Source organism: Oncorhynchus mykiss, chromosome 20, assembly GCF_057628025.1.
Source record: "Oncorhynchus mykiss isolate SJ-2025 chromosome 20, ASM5762802v1, whole genome shotgun sequence".
NCBI lineage: Eukaryota > Metazoa > Chordata > Actinopteri > Salmoniformes > Salmonidae > Oncorhynchus > Oncorhynchus mykiss.
In genome coordinates this window covers 29592011-29616318 of record NC_143041.1, presented here as the reverse complement: position 1 = coordinate 29616318, position 24308 = coordinate 29592011, and the positions used below count along the sequence as shown (strand labels likewise).

The window sequence follows — 24308 nt, the reverse complement described above, 5'->3', positions numbered from 1 at the left end:
TTCTTACCTTGAACATGTAGGTAGGCCCCAGACATATTCTTACCTTGAACATGTAGGTAGGCCCCAGATATATTCTTACCTTGAACATGTAGGTAGGCCCCAGATATATTCTTACCTTGAACATGTAGGTAGGCCCCAGATATATTCTTACCTTGAACATGTAGTTAGGCCCCAGATATATTCTTACCTTGAACATGTAGGTAGGCCCCAGATATATTCCTTACCTTGAACATGTAGGAAGGCCCCAGCGTTGACAGAAGGCACACTGCTGCTGCGGAGGACCACCTCACACTCATAGAACCCTGAGTCACTGACCACAGGGCTGATAATGGTCAGTCTGCGGTTGAAGTCACTCAGACCACTGGTGACAAGAACCCTGTTCTTCCTCCATGTGATGCTGAGTTTGATCAGGGGTCTGGGACGGAAGCGAGGGAAAGACAGAGAGAGAGAGAGCGAAAAAGTAATAAAGTGAGAGAGTGAGAGAGCGAGTGAGAGACAGAGAGAAAGAGATCGAGAGAGAGTGAGTGAGTGAGTGAGTGAGTGAGTGAAAGAGAGAGAGAGAGCGTCATGATTTTGAAAAGACACAAATATATTTACAGAATATTTACAGAACAAACACAGACAGATTAGTAGTTGACTCATTAATCACTCGTTACACTTTTGGCTTCTCAAAAAATGATCCATCAAAACCAATCAGTCTGTCAGGAAGACAACAGATGATGACAGATTTGAGACTAGAGAGTGGGGAAGCATGGATTTACCTGGCGTTGGCGACACACTCCATGGTGACTTCAGACGTGCCTGACACTACACTGGTGTTCCTGGGGGGGATGATTATGGTGGGGGCGATAGGGTCTGCAGGACCACCCACATCTGGAGAGAGAGAGGGAGAGAAAGAGAAATATATAGAGTACTGCACACACTACAATTACTTAGGCCAATATCCACTAATAATAAAAACTCAAAAAATAGCAATTAAGTTTTGGAAACATCTAAAATACAGTGACCCCCTCTCATATCATTACCCAGCCCTCCAATACGAAGAGTTAAGCAAAGAAAAGAGTCCCCTCATTGAGCTGGTCCTGGGGCTGAGTACACAAACCTGTTCTACTAACACACTGAAGCCTCAGGACCAGAACATCCAATCAATCAGATCAAACCAAATTACCAAAACACAGTCAAAACAAAACTACATTACTTATTGGGAAACACAAGCACAAAGCAAAATGCAGTGCCATCTGGCCCTAAATCGACAGTACACTGTGGCAAACTTTTTGATCATGGTTACTGATGAAAACCTTGACAAAGTACAGGCTCAGTGAGCAAAGCCTTGCCATTGAGAAGGGTAGACACAGGAACACCTGGATTCCTGTAGAGGAAAGGTTTGAGTATCATTTCCCCAAATTTGAAACCCTTATTCAAGGTTTCAAAGACCTCTCTGATGAGGATAGACTACCCGTCCTGTTGGGGGAGGACCCAGAGAGCTGTGGGTTGGCAGTGCACTAGATTGCTGCCTGCCATTAGGTGAAGGACAGTGTCTGACAGGCCAACCAACCTGCACATGTCCTCTATGCTTATTGTTATTGTTCAGTGTATGGTTATTTTTACCCTTGGTTATTGTTGTTACTGTTGTCCCATTGACAATACTGATTATTATTTTTCATTATGTTAATATTGTAAATCTCCAAAGTAAGCTTTGGAAACATGTACATTGTTACCTCATGCCAATAAAGCAAATTCAATTTAATTGAATTGAGAGAGCGAGAGAGGGAGAGAGAGAAAGAGGGATAGACAGTAAGTGTGAAATAGAGAGAACGAGAGAGAGAGACACATTTCCTCAGCGAAAACAATGTACTGAGCAAATGTCAAATTGTTTTTACCAAATTACTGTACGACAGACCACGTATTCACCCTGCACACCCTAATTGACAAACACACAAACCAAAACAAAGGAAAAGTATTTTCATGCTTTGTTGATTTCAAAAAAGCTTTCGACTCAATTTTGCATGAGGACCTGCTTTATCAAATTGATGGAAAGTGGTGTTGGGAGAAAAATATATGACAATATAATATCCATGTACACAAACAACAAGTGTGTGGTTAAAATTGGCAAAAAACACACACATTTCTTTCCACAGGGCCATGGGGTGAGTGAGACAGGGGTGCAGCTTAAGCCCCACCCTCTTCAACATATACAGTGCCTTGCGAAAGTATTCGGCCCCCTTGAACTTTGCGACCTTTTGACACATTTCAGGCTTCAAACATAAAGATATAAAACTGTATTTTTTTGTGAAGAATCAACAACAAGTGGGACACAATCATGAAGTGGAACGACATTTATTGGATATCTCAAACTTTTTTAACAAATCAAAAATTGAAAAATTGGGCGTGCAAAATTATTCAGCCCCCTTAAGTTAATACTTTGTAGCGCCACCTTTTGCTGCGATTACAGCTGTAAGTCGCTTGGGGTATGTCTCTATCAGTTTTGCACATCGAGAGACTGAAATTTTTTCCCATTCCTCCTTGCAAAACAACTCGAGCTCAGTGAGGTTGGATGGAGAGCATTTGTGAACAGCAGTTTTCAGTTCTTTCCACAGATTCTCGATTGAATTCAGGTCTGGACTTTGACTTGGCCATTCTAACACCTGGATATGTTTATTTTTGAACCATTCCATTGTAGATTTTGCTTTATGTTTTGGATCATTGTCTTGTTGGAAGACAAATCTCCGTCCCAGTCTCAGGTCTTTTGCAGACTCCATCAGGTTTTCTTCCAGAATGGTCCTGTATTTGGCTCCATCCATCTTCCCATCAATTTTAACCATCTTCCCTGTCCCTGCTGAAGAAAAGCAGGCCCAAACCATGATGCTGCCACCACCATGTTTGACAGTGGGGATGGTGTGTTCAGCTGTGTTGCTTTTACGCCAAACATAACGTTTTGCATTGTTGCCAAAAAGTTCAATTTTGGTTTCATCTGACCAGAGCATCTTCTTCCATGTTTGGTCTGTCTCCCAGGTGGCTTGTGGCAAACTTTAAACTACACTTTTTATGGATATCTTTAAGAAATGGCTTTCTTCTTGCCACTCTTCCATAAAGGCCAGATTTGTGCAATATACGACTGATTGTTGTCGTATGGACAGAGTCTCCCACCTCAGCTGTAGATCTCTGCAGTTCATCCAGAGTGATCATGGGCCTCTTGGCTGCATCTCTGATCAGTCTTCTCCTTGTATGAGCTGAAAGTTTAGAGGGACGGCCAGGTCTTGGTAGATTTGCAGTGGTCTGATACTCCTTCCATTTCAATATTATCGCTTGCACAGTGCTCCTTGGGATGTTTGAAGCTTGGGAAATCTTTTTGTATCCAAATCCGGCTTTAAACTTCTTCACAACAGTATCTCGGACCTGCCTGGTGTGTTCCTTGTTCTTCATGATGCTCTCTGCGCTTTTAACGGACCTCTGAGACTATCACAGTGCAGGTGCATTTATACGGAGACTTGATTACACACAGGTGGATTGTATTTATCATCATTAGTCATTTAGGTCAACATTGGATCATTCAGAGATCCTCACTGAACTTCTGGAGAGAGTTTGCTGCACTGAAAGTAAAGGGGCTGAATAATTTTGCACGCCCAATTTTTCAGTTTTTGATTTGTTAAAAAAGTTTGAAATATCCAATAAATGTCGTTCCACTTCATGATTGTGTCCCACTTGTTGTTGATTCTTCACAAAAAAATACAGTTTTATATCTTTATGTTTGAAGCCTGAGGTCGCAAAGTTCAAGGGGGCCGAATACTTTCGCAAGGCACTGTATATCAACAAATTGGCAAGGGCACTAGAACGGTCTGCAGCTCCTGGCCTCAACCTACTAGAATCTGAAGTCAAATGTCTACTGTTTGCTGATGTTCTGGTGCTTCTGTCCCCAACCAAGGAAGGCCTACAGCAGCACCTTGATCTTCTGCACAGATTCTGTCAGACCTGGGCCCTGACAGTAAATCTCAGTAAGACAAACATAATGGTGTTCCAAAAAAGGTCCAGCTGCCAGGACCTTCTCAAGAGAAGATAGGCTATGTGCACACTGCCCACAAAATGAGGTGGAAACTGAGCTGCACTTCCTAACCTCCTGCCAAATGTATGACCATATTAGAGACACATTTTTCCCTCAGATTACCCACAGAGCCCAACAAAGAATTCGAAAACAAATCCAATTGTGATAAACTCCCATATCTGTTGGGTGAAATACCACAGTGTGCCATCACAGCAGCAAGATGTGTGACCTGTTGCCACAAGAAAAGGGCAACCAGTGAAGAACACACACCATTGTAAATACAACCTATATTTATGTTTATTTATTTTCTATTTGCACATCATTACAACACTGTATATAGACATAATATGACATTGAAAGGTCTTTATTCTTTTGGAACTTTTGTAAGTGTAAAGTTTATTGTTCATTTTTTATTGTTTATTTCACTTTTGTTTATTATTCAATTGAATTGAAATTGAATTGAGAGAGAGAGTGAAAAAAAGAACACAACAGGCTCAAACAGTGATCAGTGTGTGTTTTCTGTGTGCATGACAGCGTACTCTATACAATAGATATGATGCAATCTAAAAGGTATGCAGTTCATATTAAATGTCGCTGCGGATGGTCTGCTCTGGCTTATTAAATAGCCAAAGCTCATTTTCAGGCCGGAGCCGTGCTGAACAGTACATTTCATTTCCAGTGGGCAGAGTGGATAAGTGTACATGTGTGCGGCCATGTGAGATATTGGAACTGACCGGAGCATACATCTCTGTTCTGACATAGCACTGAGGAGGATAGAACAGGACAGTACAGTGGCCACTGGTAATAACATTTGCTACGGAACTGGAACAATTGGAAAATATTGCTACACCAAAGCCAAAACTGTGAAAGGCAAAACCTTAGAGAGGTAGAGAGAGAGAGAGAGAGAGAGAGAAAGAGAGAGAGGTAGAGAGAGAGAGGTAGAGAGAGAGATAGAGAGAGAGAGAGGTAGAGAGAGAGAGAGGTAGAGAGAGAGAGAGAGAGAGAGAGAGAGAGAGAGGTAGAGAGAGAGAAAAAGAGAGAGAGAAAAAGAGAGAAAGAAAGAAAGAAAGAAAGATAGCTTGTTTGTGTGAGGAAAGCCCATGGCAGTAGGAAAGCTGAGTCTAGAGTCCAGGAGAAACACATTGTGATCCATCTATCCTACCATGGCTGCATACACACCTCAGAAACAACAAAAGTTTGAGTGGGTGACATGGCCGTGGCGGTCATGAAATTTTGTCAGAGAGTTATTGTCATGCAAAAGTGCCAGTCTCACGGTAATTACTGATAAACACATTGGCAACTTTAACATTTAAAAACATACAATAAATCAATTATATATACACCATCACAATAAATCCATTATTTATTTTAGTCACGTCCCAAATAAACATTATAACTTGAAAAAAATGTGTTTCAGAAGAAAAGAGAGATGTCCTACTGTATGTTATATGGCTGTCCACAACTGGCTGTCCCCAAACATACAGTATTTCATTAAACCGGGCCATGCCATGGACCGTAGGCTTGTTTGTTTAGCTGACAAGATATGCTTATAAGTCCCATGCCATTATTTTATATGATATGATTTTATAGTAAGACAAATATAATTGAACTTAGCTGAATGAAATAGAAAGGATATTTTTCCCATTCCGCAACTGCGCATATGAAGTGTCTATGTTGAGCGTAAAAGTGATCATTTGAAACAGGTCCTATATGCTAGATTTAGTTATTTGGCAACTTTAGTTGTGAAGGATACAAACCTCAGAGCGTGTTAGAAATCCAAACATATGGGCTGCATGGAGCGACTATAGGATGTTGATGATTTCAGAACGAGGTAAAAAATAAGAAGACGCTTGCTCTCTGTTCCTTGCCTCAGGCTGCACAGCTGTTCTCTCAACAAGAGATCATATTTTCACCCATCAGACTATTCTCATTTGAATCTTGTCTTTACTAATATGTACAATTTGTTTCGATTTAGAATGGCCCATTATCAAATGGGCAGGAACAGAGGCAGAGGAAAAAAAGACATTCATGCTTCCATTCATCTGTATGAATGGAGGCCGAGCACTTTCCTGCCGGTCTGTTAAACAATAATGATGGGTTGGCTACTTGGGTTTTATAGTGGGGAATGTGCTTAATATGAGCAGCTGAGGAATAAATATAACAACACTAATTTCACTCCGTGAAAGTGGTTCAAGAACATCTATAGGAACAAGTTTTCGCAATGAAACATACATTATTTCATTAAACCGGGCTATCTGCATTGTGTCCCGCCACCCACCACCCGCCAACCCCTCTTTTAACCCCTCTCTGTTTATCATTTATGCATAGTCACTTTAACCACATCTACATGTACATACTACCTCAATCAGCCTGACTAACCGGTGTCTGTATGTAGCCTCGCTACTGTATATAGCCTCACTACTGTATATAGCCTGTCTTTTTACTGTTGTTTTATTTCTTTACTTACCTATTGTTCACCTAACACCTTTTTTGCACTTTTGGTTAGAGCCTGTAAGTAAGCATTTCACTGTAAGGTCTTCTACACCTGTTGTATTCGGCTTACGTGACAAATACACATTGATTTGATTTGTTGACACCCTGTCTTGTGTGCTCGGGAAAGAAATAAAGGACAGAGAGGAGGAGATGGAAACGCACGGTGGTGAGATATTCTGTATAGCTAAAGGTAATGTGTCACCCAATGAATTATGAAAATATTTGTAAAAAAAATACTCAATACTGTGCTATTCAAAATGGCACAATCAATGAACCAACTGCATTGCCTGGGGCTCTACGATCTCTCCCAGAGAACATTTTGGAGCTTAAGGTAACCAGTCCATCCAGTAGGCGTAATAATACAGTCCACACTCAAAGGCCATGACTACAGGCTAGACCAATTACAGTGCCTTGCGAAAGTATTCGGCCCCCTTGAACTTTGCGACCTTTTGCCACATTTCAGGCTTCAAACATAAAGATATAAAACTGTATTTTTTTGTGAAGAATCAACAACAAGTGGGACACAATCATGAAGTGGAACGACATTTATTGGATATTTCAAACTTTTTTAACAAATCAAAAACTGAAAAATTGGGCTGCAAAATTATTCAGCCCCCTTAAGTTAATACTTTGTAGCGCCACCTTTTGCTGCGATTACAGCTGTAAGTCGCTTGGGGTATGTCTCTATCAGTTTTGCACATCGAGAGACTGACATTTTTTTCCATTCCTCCTTGCAAAACAGCTCGAGCTCAGTGAGGTTGGATGGAGAGCATTTGTGAACAGCAGTTTTCAGTTCTTTCCACAGATTCTCGATTGGATTCAGGTCTGGACTTTGACTTGGCCATTCTAACACCTGGATATGTTTATTTTTGAACCATTCCATTGTAGATGTTGCTTTATGTTTTGGATCATTGTCTTGTTGGAAGACAAATCTCCGTCCCAGTCTCAGGTCTTTTGCAGACTCCATCAGGTTTTCTTCCAGAATGGTCCTGTATTTGGCTCCATCCATCTTCCCATCAATTTTAACCATCTTCCCTGTCCCTGCTGAAGAAAAGCAGGCCCAAACCATGATGCTGCCACCACCATGTTTGACAGTGGGGATGGTGTGTTCAGCTGTGTTGCTTTTACGCCAAACATAACGTTTTGCATTGTTGCCAAAAAGTTCAATTTTGGTTTCATCTGACCAGAGCACCTTCTTCCACATGTTTGGTGTGTCTCCCAGGTGGCTTGTGGCAAACTTTAAATGACACTTTTTATGGTTGTCTTTAAGAAATGGCTTTCTTCTTGCCACTCTTCCATAAAGGCCAGATTTGGTCTTGGTAGATTTGCAGTGGGCTGATACTCCTTCCATTTCAATATTATCGCTTGCACAGTGCTCCTTGGGATGTTTAAAGCTTGGGAAATATTTTTGTATCCAAATCCGGCTTTAAACTTCTTCACAACAGTATCTCGGACCTGCCTGGTGTGTTCCTTGTTCTTCATGATGCTCTCTGCGCTTTTAACGGACCTCTGAGACTATCACAGTGCAGGTGCATTTATACGGAGACTTGATTACACACAGGTGGATTGTATTTATCATCATTAGTCATTTAGGTCAACATTGGATCATTCAGAGATCCTCACTGAACTTCTGGAGAGAGTTTGCTGCACTGAAAGTAAAGGGGCTGAATAATTTTGCACGCCCAATTTTTCAGTTTTTGATTTGTTAAAAAAGTTTGAAATATCCAATAAATGTCGTTCCACTTCATGATTGTGTCCCACTTGTTTTTGATTCTTCACAAAAAAAATACAGTTTTATATCTTTATGTTTGAAGCCTGAAATGTGGCAAAAGGTTGCAAAGTTCAAGGGGGCCGAATACTTTCGCAAGGCACTGTATGTACCAAAGACATCTTAAATCACGTTTGTTTTATATTTCTTCTACAATGCGCAATATGCGGTAGGCTGTGTATTGTATAATGGCACAACCATACTTTTAATTCAGTTTTTTTTTTTTCGGGCTTGGGCTCCTATGCCTATGCATTAGCGCTAATATGCATATGGAGGTTTTGAACTAATCTTCACCTTAGAAAGAGCATGACTGCTAGTGTGGCGGTAATATGGTCACCGCAACAGCTCTAAGTGTGTCTGTCTATGTGTGTGTTTTACTGACAGAATAATCTTCCCCTGTACACCTCCCTCTCTCCGTCCTTCCAACACCAATCTAGGATCAGTTGAGTGTTGGTGGACCCCAGGGGAATAATGCTGTGTGAGGGACATCCCTGCAGGGACCAAGAGAAAGCACGCACACACACACACACACACACAATCTGGCAAGGGCTGTGTGTCCTTCACAGGGGCAGTGTGTGTCTCTCTCTCTGGCACCCCCACTTTCTCACCCTCTACTATAATGTCTGTCTGTCTGCCTGCTCTGTTCTGTTTGCTCTATTCTGTCTGCTCTGTTCTATTTTGTCTGTTCTGTTCCGTCTGCTCTGCTCTGTCTGCCTGTCTGCTCTTTTCTGTCTGCTCTATTATTTCTGCTCTGTTCTATACTGTCTGCTCTGGTCTATCTGCTCTGGTCTGTCTGCTCTGTTCTGTCTGCATGTCTGCTCTTTTCTGTCTGCTCTATTATTTCTGCTCTGTTCTGTCTGCTCTGTTCTGTTCTGTCTGCTCTGTTCTATCACTTCTCCTCTGGTCTGTCTGCTGTTTATCTGTCTGCTCTATTATATCTGCTCTATTCTGATCTGTCTGCTCTGTTATATCTGCTCTGTTCTGTCTGCTCGTGTCTGTCTGCATGTCTGCTATTTTCTGTCTGCTCTATTATGTCTGCTTTGTTCTGTTCTGTCTGCTCTGTTCTGTCTGCTCTATTATATTTTCTCTGCTCTGTTCTGTCTTCTCTGTCTGCTCTGTTCTGCCTGCTCTGTTCTGCCTGCTCTGTTCTGCCTGCTCTGTTCTGTTCTGTCTGCTCTGCCTCCTCTGTCTGCTCTGCTCTGTCTTCTCTGTCTGCTCTGTTCTGTCTTATCTGTCTGCTCTGTTCTGTCTGCTCTGTTCTGTCTTCTCTGTCTGCTCTGTTCTGTCTTATCTGTCTGCTCTGTTCTGTCTGCTCTGTTCTGTCCTCTCTGTCTGCTCTGCTCTGTCTGCTATGTTCTGTGTGTTCTGTGTGTTCTGTCTGCTCTGTCTTCTCTATCTGCTATGTTCTGTCTGCTCTGTTCTGTCTGCTCTGTTTTGTCTTCTCTGTCTGCTCTGTTCTGTCTGTTCTGTCTTCTCTGTCTGCTCAGTTCTGTCTTCTCTGTCGTCTCTGATCTGTCTGCTCTGTTCTGTCTGTTCTGTCTGCTCTGATCTGTCTGCTCTGTTCAGTCTGCTCTGTTCGGTCTGCTCTGTTTGGTCTGCTCTGTTCGGTCAGCTCTGTTCTGTCTGTTCTGTCTGCTCTTCTCTGTCTGCTCTGTCTGCTCAGTTCTGTCTGCTCTGTCTTCTCTGTCTGCTCTGTTCTGTCTGCTCTGTTCTGTCTGCTCTATTCTGTCTGTTCGGTCTGCTCTGTTATGTCTGCTCTGTTCTGTCTGCTCTGTTCTGTCTGCTATGTTCTGTCTTCTCTGTTCTGTCTGCTCTGTTCGGTCTGCTCTGTTCTGTCTTCTCTGTCTGCTCTGTTCTGCTCTGTTCTGCTTGCTCTGTTCGGTCTGCTCTGTCTGCTCAGTTCTGTCTGCTCTGTCTTCTCTGTCTGCTCTGTTCTGTCTGCTCATCTGTCTGCTCTGCTCTGTCTGTTCTGTCTGCTCTGTTCTGTTCTGTCTGCTCTGTTCTGTCTGTATGTCTGCTCTATCTGCTCTGTTCTGTTCTGCTCTGTTCTGTCTATTCTGTTCTGTCTGCTCTGCTCTGTCTGTTCTGTCTGCTCTGTTCTGTCTGTATGTCTGCTCTATCTGCTATGTTCTGTTCTGCTCTGTTCTGTCTATTCTGTTCTGTCTGTCTGTCTGTTCTGGTCCCGGTACTCCTCTGAGATCTACTGTCTGGGTCTGAGTTATGTTCTAATCAACTGTCCCCCTGCACTGTGCCATAGGCCATGTCTGCTTCCTCTATAATCAAGTCTAATACCTTGAACTGCACCAGCCTGCGCTTGATTCTCTCTCAATGTGGAATCTGCTATGCTGCTGCTGGCCATAGTGTCTGTGTCTGGAAGTGTGTGTGTGTGTGGGTGTCATATAATCAACTCTTCACCAGAGAGCAGCTGCTTCCTTCGCTTGTCTTATACAGTACAATCAACTCTATCTGCCTGCTGCAGTGTGTGTGTGTGTGTGTATGCATGTGTGTGTGGGCATGCATCCTTGTGTGTGTCTACGTGTGTCTACGTGTGTCTATATGTGTGTGCGTGTGGTCCATGTGTGTATGTGCAAGCCTTCATTCATGTGTGCATATCTCTCCATATGGCTTCACTGCTACTCACTGTCAACAGACAGGGTGATGGGTTGGCTGGTCTTGTTTTCCCCGTTCTTGTCGTTGACCGCCTGTACATAGTAGCGTCCAGCATCAGGGGCCACCGTGGACAGGATGACCAGAGTGTTGTCCAGGGTAATGGCTCTGAGGAACACAGAGAGACATGTTCGGTCACTACACTGCCAAGAACACCACACAGAAAAATACCTCTGTAGGCTATCTGTGTGCAGGGTTTTGCTCCAGCCCAGCACAACCTGCATTATTGAGATCCTATTTGACTTATTTCTCTTGGACACACAGTCTTGCATACCACACACACACACACACACACACACACACACACACACACACACACACACACACACACACATATACACACACACACACACAAACACAAACACAAACACAAACACACACACACACACACTTTCTTCCCCAGGAACAAATGTCCTCCGGGTATAGAACTGAATAAGATCCTAGTTTCCCTGTTGTATCCCTGTTGTTTGTACTAGCTCCTCCCCTGCTCCTGCCCCTCCCACCCTGTGCTGTGCTGTGCTGACCAGTGGACTGAGACCTAGAGCTCCTCTCCCTGCAGTCTACCAATTATAGCCCTACCTTTGTTTACAATCAATGTTTGCTTATTATCAGCACCTGTTCACCAATTTGGATCTGGATTGAATGTTTCGACACGTTGCCACCTACCCCCTCACCCTCCCTCTCCCTCCGTTTCTCTCTCTCTCTCCTCCAAGAGACAGCATACTAATGTGAATGCACCTCGCCCCTGGAGGAATACAAACCACCACCAACACTCTGAGGATCATACAGTACACACATATCCTACTATACAATCAGTGCAACAGAAAGGAAATGTTGGATAGCTATTAACAAATGCAGTGCATGCACAAGTAAAGTTAAATACAAGCACATTCACTATTTATGCAAAAGTATGTGGACACCTGTAAAATTAGTGGATTCGGCTATTTCAGGTACACCCGTTGCTGACAGGTGTACAGTATAAAATTGAGCACACGGCCATGCAATCTCCATAGACAAACATAGGCAGTAGAATAGTCTTACTGAAGAGCTCAGTGACTTTCAACGTGGCACCGTCGTAGGATGCCGCCTTTCCAAGAAGTCACAGTTCTGTCCTGCTACAGCTTCCCCGGTCAACAGTAAGTGCTGTTATTGTGAAGTGGAAACTTATAGGAGCAACAACGGCTCAGCCACGAAGTGGTAGGCCACACAAGCTCACAGAACGGGCCCGCGCATAGTGCATAAAAATCGTCTGTCCTCAATAACTGCGCACCATGCGCCATGTCAAGCGTCGGCTGGAGTGGTGTTAAACTCGTGGCCTCTGGAGCAGGGGAAACACGTTCTCTGAAGTGATGAATTGTGGCCTCTGGAGCAGGGGAAACACGTTCTCTGAAGTGATGAATTGTGGCCTCTGGAGCAGGGGAAACACGTTCTCTGAAGTGATGAATTGCGCTTAACCATCTGGTAGCCCGATGGACGAATCTGAGTTTGGCGGATGCCAGAAGAACACTACCTGCCCCAATGCATGTGCCAACTGTAAAGTTTGGTGTATGAGGAATAATGGGGCTATTTTTCATGGTTCGGGCTAGGTCCCTTAGTTCCAGTGAAGGGAAATCTTAACGCTACAGCATACAATGACATTCTAGATGATTCTGTGCTTCCAACTTTGTGGCAACAGTTTGGGAAAGGCCCTTTTCTGTTTCATTATGACAATGCCCCCGTACACAAAGCGAGGTCCATACAGAAATCGTTTGTCGAGATCGGTGTGGAAGAACTTGACTGGTCTGCACAGAGCCCTGACCTCAACCCCATCAAACACCTTTGGGATGAATTGAAACGCTGACTGCAAGCCCGAGTGGCTGAGTGGAAGCAAGTCCCCGCAGCAATGTTACAACATCTAGTGGAAAGCCTTCCCAGAAGAGAGAAGGCTGTTATAGCAGCAAAGGGGGAAACAACTCCATATTAATGCCCATGATTTTGGAAAGAGATGTTCAACAAGCAGGTGTCCACATACTTTTGGTCATGTAGTGTATGTGCCCCTTTAGTTTATCTTCACATGCATACCGGAGACAACATTTCTAGGTGCAATGCTCAGTACTGAACCGTCCTGAATGAACAAGGCCGTGGTATTGGAATCAACTGGAAGTCTGGGAGACTTAACGAGTATGCACTTGGCAACCAGCAGCAGTGGTAAGAGGTTGTTGTGATTAATGGTGGGTTGTAAATAAGTGGCTCGGCTGTGTGTCACGGATGGTGTGCTTTGCTTATGTTCTATTCGGAGTGGAGAGGTGCTTGGTTTGGCTTCCTGGGGTGTATGCACGCCCCTATGTACCAGCAGACCCTGACGCAGTTATAGCACAGCGAGGGTGCTGCGGTTCGCCTGCCGATACGTCCCTCCTCCTCTAATCACAGACACATACAGACACACACGCACACACACCATGAACCCCTTCACACCCCCACTCTCCCCTCACACGTACGCTGAGTTTAGATGCCATCTATGTGAAAAGTCCTGTTTATCAGCCATTAGGGTTCTGGGTGGTTCTTGAATTCCGGTGGCATTTGCATCCCTCACCTTTGCAATCACGAAAAACACTTTAAAATGACAAGTAGTTACACATCATACATGTTTTTGTTTATATTGAACTGTGTATAACAGTGACCAAATATAATGCAAATCCTTAACACTGCAAAACGATGCATTGTTTAAAGTACTTAGAGTAAGCAAATTGGCTTGTCCCAGTAGTGATGAGTAGAGTTCAAGTGACATGTTTTGGAGATTTAGAGATATCTATCTATGATTTTGAATGCTAGAAAGTAAACAAAAGTATTTAATCCATTGTAAAGATCAACAAAAACAAATAAGGCTATTCAAATCTGTATTTTTTTTTTATTTTATTTTTTAAAATTTTTTTTATTTTTATTTTTTACCTTGATTATTCCCTCCAGTGGCAAACTGTTATCGGGGGAGGGGCCTATATTAAAGAAAACAAACAGCTAATCACACCTTTTTAATATGCCATAAATTTGAAGATTCCATCGATAATTTGGTGTGTGAAAATACAAAGTGCCATTGGCGTTACTCAATTTAAATGCAGAGAAATAATCAGATTAGCAAACAATTGGTAAAGAATGAATGACCTTAGATTTGTAATTGGTGATACCGGCATTCGTGTTTCTTTTCTCCTACTGCTGGTACAATGTCATCATTATGGTAAAACATGTATATTTCAAGTCATTATGCTGCTACAGTATATTAGTTGATTTAGAATCAGAAAATGAAACCAAACAGATAGAAATTAAACATCCAGAAAATGTAAGTACATTTATTCCAAAATACCATGCTCAAAAGTAACTGCATTTCAAGAACGACCATTCTATAAGTAGGATGGCTAAAGAGCCCTGCTCCTGCTAGACTGATATTCTACTGTATAACGAGCAGTCAGGCCAGGGTCACTAACAAGAACACAGCTGAACAACAAGAACAGAAAAACCAACAATGGTCAGCAGACACAATGGGAGACCAACCGACTGATACACTGCTGCTGTGCGTGTGTGTGCATATGTGTGTGTGTGTGTGTATGTTTACCTGAGCTGAACCCCTTATAAAAACACATCTCTCCAACATGATCTCTCCACTCCACTGCTGGAAAACAACACAATGGCCCCCAGTAGAGGAGAGAGATGGCGGTGATGGAGGAGCAGGGTGTTATTGGTGCTGTATACCTGTTCTTTGGGTTCTCTTCATGACATACAAGTTCCAACCGCTTGACTGATTGATTTTAAAATATCTCCAAGCGAGAGACACTTGTGATTCCCAGAGCATCTCCATTGGAAAAAGTCAGTCGTTCCAAAGCGTCTCGTAGGCCTGAATAAATCCATGGTTAATATTTAACACTACTGTCCTCATCGCTGTGGAGACACATCCCAGACCGTCACCTTGCCGATGAATTATGGATTCCCATAGGGAAGTGGATGGAGTGGAACTGTCCGGAGCGTTAAACGAATCCCAGGTGATTCCTGGGACCTTTCCAAAACGGGGACAGTGTGTAACGATGCCTGTAGCTTGTAAGATAAGTAACTGTCTACGGATGAATATAGTGAGTATAGTGAGTAGATATTCACTGTATTAAACAGGCATTACTATGTAATGCAGCCAATCATCTTCATTGTGTACCTGAATACTACATACACTTAAGCAATAAGGCCCGAGTGGGTGTGGTATACGGTCAATATACCACGGCTAAGAGCTGTTCTTACGCACAACGTAATGCTGTAGTATATTGGCCCTATATCATAAACCTCAGAGGTGCCTTATTGACACACACACACACACACACACACACACACACACACACACACACACACACACACACACACACACACACACACACACACACACACGTGTCTCCCCTGCTGCTTGTTCTCTCTTTAACCTTCAACATGAGCCCATCCCAAATTACACCTTATTCCCTACATAGTGCACCACTTATGACCAGGATCCACAGGGTTCTGGTCAAAAGTAATGCACTATGTAAGGAATAGGGTGCAATTTGGGATGCAGACCTGTGAAAGCAGTAGAAGGAATCATCTGCCATGTCTACATCAAGATACAGGCCGAAGGAAAGAGAGAGCAAGAGTGGAGGAATCTAAGGGCTGTTCTATAGCTGCTTCTTCACGGTGATTTAGTCAAGTATGAAGAAGTATTTCTATCCTTTCTTACCCCCTCTCGCTCTCTCTCTGTCTCTCTCTGTCTCTCTCTCTGTCTCTCTCGCTCTCTCTCTCTGTCTCTCTCTGTCTCTCTCTCTGTCTCTCTCTGTCTCTCTCTCGCTCTCTCTCTGTCTCTCTCTGTCTCTCTCTCTGTCTCTCTCTGTCTCTCTCTCTGTCTCTCTCTGTCTCTCTCTCTGTCTCTCTCTGGCTCTCTCGCTCTCTCCCTTTCTCTCTCTCTCTCTCTCTGTCTCTCTCTGTCTCTCTCTCTGTCTCTCTCTGTCTCTCTCGCTCTCTCCCTTTCTCTCTCTCTGTTAGCTGTGTTGTGAGCTGTCAGGAGCTCGGTGGTAATGATGGTTTAGCAATGTGATGATGCGGCTGCTGCATGGGATTTATCAAGACAGGGAGCTGGGAAATTAGGACAAATCAGTTATGTCGGAGTGTGTGTTTTGTAGGAGTGAGAGAGATGGTTAGAGAGAGAGAGAACGAAAGAGAGAGAGAGAAAGCATGTGTTTGTGTTTGTGTGAGCGTGTATGTGTATGTGCGTATGTGTGTTTGTGTGTGTCCATATGTCTATGGGTATACTTATCTCTCTCCCTCTCTCTCTCTCTCTCTCTCTCTCTCTCTCTCTCTCTCTCTCTGTCTCTCTCTCTCTCTGTCTCTCTCTCCCTCTCTCTCTCTCTCTCTCTCTTTTCTTTGATTCAACCCACATTTGCATTGGTATTCCACTGTAACAGCTCCCATTCACTACGGAGTCTGCCGGGAGTCTGCAATGCAGAAGGCTGGACAGCAGGCAGCATCTCTGATACATGTTGGCCACTTATAGCAAGAGACTGTGCTGTGCTGGGGCCTGGAGGTGTCATGTATCTCTGTTTGTAATTATTTCCCATCTAGGGTTTATTTATGTATTTGATGCCATGGGGGAGGAAAGTGATTGACAGCTAACACTGATAATGATTATGTACAGCTCCCATCAACATGCGTGTGTGCTTGCACATGTGTGTAGTCTTGCGTGTGTGTGTGTTTGTGTAAAACATAGTGGACATAGTGTGACAGTGTCCAGACTACTCGGAGCCACACACAATGGAAGAGTGTAATGTCATGGTAGTGTGTGTGTCCCCCCCCCCCCCCCCCCGACACCCACCTCAGACCTCCATTACTTACAGACAAATAGCTGTTACCGGGGCCAGCCTCTGCCAGATTCCCCAAAGAGAATGAGGGGTGAGGGGTCAGGGGGGATAAAGCGGCAGGCCTGGGCCAGAGCCGACACCCTGCCTTCCACCGCTCCACAACACATTGTTCTAATGAAAAGCTACAGCTTCAGGGTGGATGGAGGGAGGAGATAGAGAGGAGGAGAGGAGGGAGGCTGTTGCTCATGAAAACAGCCACTTGCTTGTCTCAGTGGGAGTGTGCTCTCATGATTTGTAGCTGGCCGCTTGACTTCTCACTCCCTACTGCTACCCCTTAACCAAGTTATTTTCACAACTATGGTATTGAGGATTCATAGTAATAGATATACATCAATTGTCACATCTCTTGATGTACTGCCTGAGAGTTGGACACAGCATGGTGGTCAGATCAGTCAGATTCCTCTACATCCTTGAGAATGTGACATCCCACCTCAGAGTTTGGTGAACATCTGAGATTTCAGCAGCATCCCGATCATTAGCAGCCTCTTCACACCTACAATACTCTGCTAGGACCTGTTTCCCCTTGAGCATTTCTATTGGCCAGTGAGTGAGTCCAGCCAGGTCAACCAGGACTAATCCTACACACACACAAACACACACACAAACACACACACACACACACACACACACACACACACACACACACACACACACACACACACACACACACACACACACACACACACACACACACACACACACACACACACACACACACACACACACACACACACACACACCACAGTGAGTAATGGAGAATCCATATTATACTGACAGGAGGTGGATGTCTCAGGCAGACCTATTAATTGACCACTCTCTCTAAGCAGCAGATTACACTGGTAATTGCACAGCGGGTGTCAGCAAAGCATCAATATTCCTCCTCATCCCCAGTCTTCTCCTCTCTGTGATTTCCCAGGTAGGCCACGTTATGTTAGGTTGTTAACTGTCATGGCTACAAGGTTGTAGGGCTGTAGCACTCAGAGATAAATCCATGACTCAACGTCTTGAGAGACAAGAGAGACGTTTCCGGATGAAAAAAGAGAGATAGAGAGAAATGGTTGACTAAGAAAGAAAATGCATGCCAGGGCCCGCTTGACTCCTCTACTCCTCCTCGCGCCTGACTCCTCTACTCCTCCTCGTGCCTGACTCCTCTACTCCTCCTTGCGCCTGACTCCTCTACTCCTCCTCGTGCCTGACTCCTCTACTCCTCCTCGCGCCTGACTCCTCTACTCATCCTCGTGCCTGACTCCTCTACTCCTCCTCGCGCCTGTCTCCTCTACTCCTCCTCGTGCCTGACTCCTCTACTCCTCCTCGTGCCTGACTCCTCTACTCCTCCTTGCGCCTGACTCCTTTACTCCTCCTCGTGCCTGACTAGTCTACTCCTCCTCGCGCCCGACTCACCTTCCAATCTGGCAAACGGTGCGGTGCAATTCCGGGTAAATGTGTTTACTGAAGGAGGCTCTGATTATACAGCACATTAAGTCTCGGGAATAACACAACAAATCACAGCCCCCAAATGGAAAAGGCCCTTTCAATTGCATCTCATTCAATGAGAGAAGAGTAATTGCTATTAGAGCTAAATAAGTACTTTTTCTCCCCTCGGCCTCACCCAGCCCTGGCACACTGCATTCCAATGAGCACGGCCGGGACACAGCCAGTCTAAAACCAACTAGTGCAGAGCAGATCGGCCGGAATTCGAGACACTAAACCTGTTCAGGACAGTGGTGATCAATCAAATATAGAGAAGCAGATTGGAGACAAAGAAGGCAGTTTGGGTTTTACATTTTTGAACAGATGACTGCTCTTTTCAGTTAAGGGCCATATTTCTGTTGTTGAAGCTAAACAGGATCACTATGAAGAGTACATAGAACCCTTTCTCTGCGACAAGGACGCTAACAGTCAGAGGACAGAGCAGACTAGGTGGATGCCAGAAAGAACAGCTGCATAGGCTGCGCGGGCGGCAGAGAGATAACAGTCGCAGGCCCACTATGAGACATTGCCTCTGTCAAGGGAAACTGGAGGCAGGGGAGCCGAAATGGGGGAATTCTCTGAGCTGCCATGGATCTTGTTTACTTTACATATCCATAGTGATAGATACTGTATGTTCATTTCCCTGTTCGTTCCAGGGAGACCAGTCCAATGTGCCTTTGAAAGTTGAGAAAAACTTAACTAAGTTACACTCAGAATCTTTCTCCAAGGCTACACTTTCACACATAACTAAACCCGCCTTCATGTCCTTGGAATCCAAAGCCCTCACCGACTCCCCTCCCATCCACCCTGCTATGGGGGGACCTGCCTGGCTACCTGGATGACTACAGTGTGATGAAAGTCATCTCTGAACAGCATCAATTGTGCCAAAGCAGAACGTAAAGGAGAAGGAGTCATACCACACCCAGGGTCAATTGTGTTCAATTTTACAAGATGTTATATTGCTTTGTTATTCTGGAAATATTCCTTTCTATAGTGGTAGAGGAGAGAGGAGAGGAAAGATAGAGACAGGTGGTGAGAAGAGATGCTGCAAATGACATGTATGACACCTCAACTAGATGACGTGAGAGAGAGAGGGATGGAGAGAGAGAGGGATGGAGAGAGAGAGAGACTTGAATAAAGCCTTTTTACAATTTTGAATTTGAGAGAGAGAACCTGAGAGAATGGGAGAGAGAAACATGTTGTCCCCCACAAATAATGCAGAGCCCCCCTTGGGCCAATTGAGATATCGTGTGTGACTAACACATTTCAGTTATCATGTGTGACCACAGATTATCCATTATATTGACCAGATTCTCAAGTGGCCGCTGTAACAATGAAAATAAACGTCTTCTAAAATGGAAGGCAGTCTGGGTACCAGTCTCTTTAGCTTATCCACTCTTTGTAGTCCATGTCATGTGCCAAAGACTCTGGCAATAACAAGGAGTGGCAAGGATTATTTGCTAAAGAGACTGGTACCCAGGCTAGAAGGCAGTCGGGAGGAGACAAGATCAGGTGGGACCATTCTAGCCAATGAGAGGGCAGATACGCGTGTGAACAACTCTGATATAAAGTTTTTTTTTTTTCTCAAAGTTGCCGGGACGTCACGTGTCCTACTTATATCAGTACACTAATAATAACCTATGCACTAAAAAACTTATATTCGATCAAATAAGCCACACGTAGCAAATAAGCCATTACAGTTTTTGTTAACCAAATTCAACACTCTCTCATTGACCTCCATTTCGGGCCCAGTTATCCCTCTAGCTTTACCTCTTCCTCTCTGGTGTGACTCACAAATTTCAGTTAATTACTATAGCTCCCGTCTTGGGCCAATCAGTGTAATTTTGAAAATGCCGGTTTTCTAGAGCAAGACACATCATTCAACCAAGTTGAGTCCAAATCGGGCCGGTGCTGTCCGAGATATCGCACGTGACTAACGTGCTAAAAGACGGAAGCAGACCGATCCACAGTCCCCTGCCCGATTTCATTGTGAGGAACAACAAAAATCAATGCCCTCATTTAGATTCTCTGTGCCTGTCTCTCCCGTGGTGGCTGTTGCTCTCCTCTCTCTCCAAACACACCTGCGCCCCAGAGGCTAGAGTGAACTTTATACAGACCAGTAATGAGTATATAAGTTCTCTGCTGCAGTGAGAGGACAGGCTGCACAGGCTATTGGTGACAACAAGCAGTCACGCCCTGGCCTTAGTTATCTTTGTTTTCTTTATTATTTTGGTTAGGTCAGGGTGTGATATGGGTGATTTATGTGTTTTGACTGGTCTAGGGGTTTTGTATGTTTATGGGGTGTTTTCTAGTCTAGGTGTCTATGGTTGCCAAAGATTGGTTCTCAATTAGAGGCAGGTGCTTATCGTTGTCTCTGATTGGGAACCATATTTAGGCAGCCATGTTCTTTGGGTATTTTGTGGGTGATTGTTTCCTGTCTTTGTGTCATTGCACCAGATAGGACTGTTTCGGTTTTCACATTTGTTGTTTTGTATTTTTGTAAGTGTTCTCGTTTATCATCTATATTAAACATGTTGAACACTAACCACACTGCATTTTGGTCCTCCTCTCCTTCAACGGAAGAAAACCGTTACACACTCTCTCTCTATTTTCTTTTATTTAACTAGGCAATTCAGTTAAGAACAAATTATTGTTTACAATGACAGTCTAGGAACAGTGGGTTAACTGCCTTGTTCAGGGGCAGAACGACAGATTTTTACCTTGTCAGCTCTGGGATTCGATCTTGCAACCTTTCAGTTACTGGCCTAATGCTCTAAAACACTAGGCCCCCTGCCACCCTTCTCTCTCCCTTTCCCTCTCTCCCTCCTCTCTCTTTCTACTAAGGCTTTAAAGCCACTACAGAGTGGATGCCTGTGGCGCTATTCAAATTCAATTAAATAATTGTTTTAAAAAAAGACCACCATGTTATCGCCAGTGCTTATTTGCACATATTAACCTTGACAGCTCGTTTGTGTGGAATTTGAAAGTTAGGATCTAGAGAGCGGGAGGCAAGGACAAGGGTGTATAGAAGGACACACGGTGGGTGGCCCTGTGCCTGGCGAGAGAGAGTGAGAGGGGGAGAGAGAGAATGTGTGTTTGAGAGAGAAAGTTATGAGAATGAGCTTCTTTCAGATAGTCTGACACCAGCTCAGAGTCACGTGGGTCGTGCGCCAGCCAGGCTAACTTTCCGATGGGAAACATATGAAAAGTGAAAGAGTTCAATGTAGTGTTTTGATTAGTCTTTTGCAACATCATGTTTTGTATACAATGAGGTTCCGACCTCTTTACCCACCCCACAGCAGGAAGGAGACACACCAGACTCATTAGTCAGGTGGTCTTTACCTCTTCCTCTACCTCTTTCCCCACCCTTTTCCAACTTTCCTCAAATCAATTCTCTTCTATTCTCTCTCTCTCCTTCCTTCATCCTCTCTCTCCTTGTCTCATTGTCATTCAGGGACGGGTGATGATTACTGATGATGAGTATCAGATAAGGAAGCCGCAGTCTAACCTAAGGGAAGGTCACCTCCCTGATGAATACACAGACACATGATGAGGGAGGGGTGGGTCACCTTTATCACACATACATGCTGTGCCCCCTCACACACACACACACACACACGCACGCACACGCACACACACACACACACACACACACACACACACACACACACACACACACACACACACACACACAGTGTCCTCTCACACACAAGGACAAGGACAAATAAAAAAAACCTGCCAAAACAAAAAAGAAACCAAAACTCAATTAGCAAAGCTGTCACCTTGGCTGTAGCTGCCTGTCTCCTAGTCCTACAGTCCTGTAGTGGATATATATATATATGGAGGCAATCCTTCTACTGAAAATTAGCAGTGCTCCCAGTCTCCCACTCAGGCCAGAAAACTAGCACCTCTTTCCAAAAGCAACTCTCTATTTGACCCCTTTTCCATTTTAAGAGGGGGAATGCCAAGACAAGAAACCAAGACAAGAATCCTATTTGAGGCTGTTAGCGGCTCTGCCAGGCACTCAGAGTGCCACAGAGCCCCCTGTCCCCCCTCTCAGAGGCCCCTGTCTGGCCCCAATGTAGTCTGATAGTACCAGGCCTCTCTTTGACCTGGTAAACAAGTCTCCCTCACTGCCTCGCCTCCATTTGGAGGGCAGAATAAAGGGAGAGTAGAGGCGAGGCCCTGGGAGTACATTTCACTGAGGCAAAGACTATTTCAAGTGATGGAGACATAGTTACAACCAGATAGAACATGCACTCTATCACGCTCTGTCTCACTTTCCCCTTCTCTCTCTCTCTCTCTCTCTCTCTCTCTCTCTCTCTCTCTCCCTCTCTCCAACTCTCTCTCAAACACATGCACAATCAACCACATAGCATATAGATACATAAAATCCACAGATGCAGCCCACACATATGAAACACAATAGACTGAACAACACATTCACACAAACACATAATAGACAACATATCTATTGTTATGCAAATAGACAACATCTTGATGGAAAAAACGACACATTGTCTGTGACAACAATAACAGAGAGGTACATATATATATATATATATATATATATATATAGACAGAGAGAGAGACAGAGCGAGTGAGCTGCATAAGAGACAGCATCATCGTGCATCTTACATGCGGCTGCTGGGCGGAATCTTGCGTCCGTCTCTGAACCATGTGACCTGCGGCTGGGGAAAGCTCCTGATGCGTGGAGCGGGAACAACCGCCCCCTCCCCCTGAGAGACCGACTGGGCACGCTCACCCTCTTCAAAACTGCCCATGACTAAAGAAAGAAAGGAGAGACAAACAGAAAACAAATTACAGTTGAGTTATTACTGAGGAGAATATTCTCTCTCAAACTTGATCTTTTGTCTCCGAAAATGTTTTCACTATCTGTTTTTTTGAACTGAGGTGTTATATTGAACCAGTTGGTCAGACAGCTGATAAGTTGATCAAATATTTTTTTTATAAAAAATTGTACTTTGGCAACTGTAGAACTGATATAATGTAACTGTCATATTCATATTACATAATAATGCAGTCTTCCTGTCTTTCTCAAACTTTCTTTAATTTTGGTTTCCTTTTCAAATTCAAACATCGTGTCGGCAATAAATACGTTTTTCGAAAAAAAGATCAGATTTGGGCTGCCTGTGTAAACGCAGCCATTATCACCTCAGACTCAATAAGAGTGGGTTGCTGAAGAATAGTAGCTTCACTTTCTCTTTAGTGCCCACAAGGTTGTTCCAATGAGACTACATGCTTGAGCAGTGGCTGTCATTGATGAAGTAGGCCTAGTTGTGCTACAAGCCATTAAAGACACAGAGCTGGGGACTCGAAAGGTAACTTTCTGTCAGTTTCCCCGCCAGATAGATGTTCAAAATCCAATAAATCCTCTCTAACCTCTCTATGTGAATAATACATCAAACAGTCAATTAAGTTACCACACATTTTAGAAATAATACCATCTTTGATACATGCAAAAGCCTTTAGACTTTGAACCAAACAGATTTCCTGAATGTGTAGAATGACAGTGGTCAATTGTGGCAAATCTCTTTTTTCTTTCAAAGAGAATAAATCTGTAATCTGGTATTGCTGTGCTGCTGTACTGCTTAGGACCCAAATGGAAATCTGTGAAGTCTTCAAATCCCTCGACTTTGCTTTGATGTCGTCGTTGTTCCTAATCTGCAATGCTTCTCCTCGCTGTGTTCCTCTTTCAGAGAGGTGTGTCTCTGCAATCCTAATTGTCTGGTCTAACCTCCACTCTCCCTCTGTTTCTCTGTCTCTCCTCTCCTCTCCTCTCCCACCCTCCCTCTCTCTCCCCCTCTCATTCTCCCTCTCTCTCCCGCTCTCACCCTCCCTCTCTCTCTCCCCCTCCCTCTCACCCCCCCCTCTCCCCCTCTCATTCTCTCTCTCTCCACCTCTCTCTCTCTTCCCCCTCTCATTCTCCCTATGTCTCTCCCCCTCCCTCTCTCTC

The 24308-nt window shown here is 44.1% G+C and overlaps 1 protein-coding gene across 3 annotated transcripts in view; it reads right to left on the bottom strand.

Annotated features, from left to right (window-relative positions):
* Positions 1–24308, bottom strand: part of LOC149974555 (protein sidekick-2-like) — a 461666-nt gene that overhangs the window by 70152 nt on the left and 367206 nt on the right. For all 3 annotated transcript variants that reach the window (XM_090212862.1, XM_090212863.1, XM_090212865.1), the window contains exons 4-7: positions 22970–23117; positions 10942–11075; positions 762–873; positions 225–415 (exon numbers count right to left, since the gene is read on the bottom strand). In XM_090212862.1, the coding sequence (XP_090068988.1) occupies positions 225–415; positions 762–873; positions 10942–11075; positions 22970–23117 (585 nt within the window). The remainder of the gene's footprint in view (positions 1–224; positions 416–761; positions 874–10941; positions 11076–22969; positions 23118–24308) is intronic.